At 58.7% G+C, this 1,177-nt stretch overlaps 1 protein-coding gene across 1 annotated transcript in view; it reads left to right on the top strand.

Moving 5' to 3' along the window:
• The window catches only part of SARDH (sarcosine dehydrogenase), a gene marked incomplete at its 5' end in the record, with an annotated part of 21,860 nt that extends 20,864 nt beyond the window's left edge, over nt 1–996 (top strand). Inside the window, one exon of the mRNA XM_010152402.1 lies at nt 871–996. Within this exon, the coding sequence (XP_010150704.1) occupies nt 871–996 (126 nt within the window). The remainder of the gene's footprint in view (nt 1–870) is intronic.
• Between the last annotated feature and the right edge of the window lie 181 nt (nt 997–1,177).

Genomic DNA, 1,177 nt, shown 5'->3' with positions numbered 1-1,177 from the left:
GGTCGTGTGGTGTTGGATGTGGCTCATCAGTTCCCTTCCCATGGATATGGCCCGTCAACAGCCGGGTGAGGTGCTCCCTGGCTCTGGCACTGGGGTGTCCAGGATGGGGGATGTCTCTGAGCATCGGGGCTGGAGAGTCAGAGGAGCAGAAGAGCTACAGGGGGTGAGGCGGAGAGGAGAGAAACACAAATTCCGTTTGTTGCTGAATCACTGGCAACTTCCAAGTGATAAAACCACACCGTCCTCGAGAGCCCCCAGCCCCACCCCGCGCTGGGGTGTCTCAGCTGCCAGCCCTGCGGTGTTGGGTTAGTGCTTGGACCTGATGATCTTAAAGGTCTTTCCTGATCTAAAAGATCCCACGATTCCATGATCCCTGTGGGCGGAGGTGACAGGTCATGCTTGTGACATCCAGGCTGCCACCGTGGTCCCCTCCTGCAGCCAGCGCCTGGCTCAGGGCCGTGGGGGCTGAATCCCTTTGGGAGTGGCACCCCCCCCACCCAGGCTGCCTGGTCTGGCTCCTCTGGCAACGAGCTCCCACAGCCTGGCTGTAAATACTCCTAGAACAGGGTGGCACTGAAAAAATCCACAGGGAAAAAAGTAAACAGCCCTCAAAAAAAAAAAAAAAAAGGGGCATTCTGTTTATTTTTTTAGCTGAATGCTTTTAAAAATCTATTTTCCTCCTCTCCGTGCATCCTCCTGGGATGGCAGAGATGGGTTTTCTGTGGAAAGCAGCTCTGCGGGTGGTGGTGGGGCTTGCCCAGTGTGCAGGGAGAGCCCAGTGATGGAGCTGGGATGCTGGCGGGGGGCCGGTGCCCCACCGCTGCCCCCCGGCTCGCAGCACGTAATGGGGGCTGTGGTTCTGCCTTGCAGGTCTCACTGGATTTCGTGAAGAGCGGCAGCTACCAGCTGGAGCGGATGGGGGTGACCTACGCTGCCCGAGCACACACCAAGTCCCCGTTCGACCCCGACAACAAGCGAGTGAAGGGCTTTTACTGAGAGTGCAGCAGCGTGGGGCCGGCGAGCGGGTGCTGCGGAAGCCGGGATGGGGAGAGGGAAGATGCCATTAGGAGCTGCCGGCTGAATTCCTGGCCTCTGGGTGCCCCAGTGCTGGCTCCGGGGTCTGTTGAGAGAGCCGGGCAAGCATCTGCAGTGAACTCATCAAGGAAATTTGGGTCAA

This window comes from Eurypyga helias, unplaced genomic scaffold (genome assembly GCF_000690775.1).
Source record: "Eurypyga helias isolate BGI_N326 unplaced genomic scaffold, ASM69077v1 scaffold26755, whole genome shotgun sequence".
Taxonomy (NCBI): domain Eukaryota; kingdom Metazoa; phylum Chordata; class Aves; order Eurypygiformes; family Eurypygidae; genus Eurypyga; species Eurypyga helias.
Note: the sequence above shows the minus strand (reverse complement) of the source record. Positions and strands in the feature narration are given on the sequence as shown.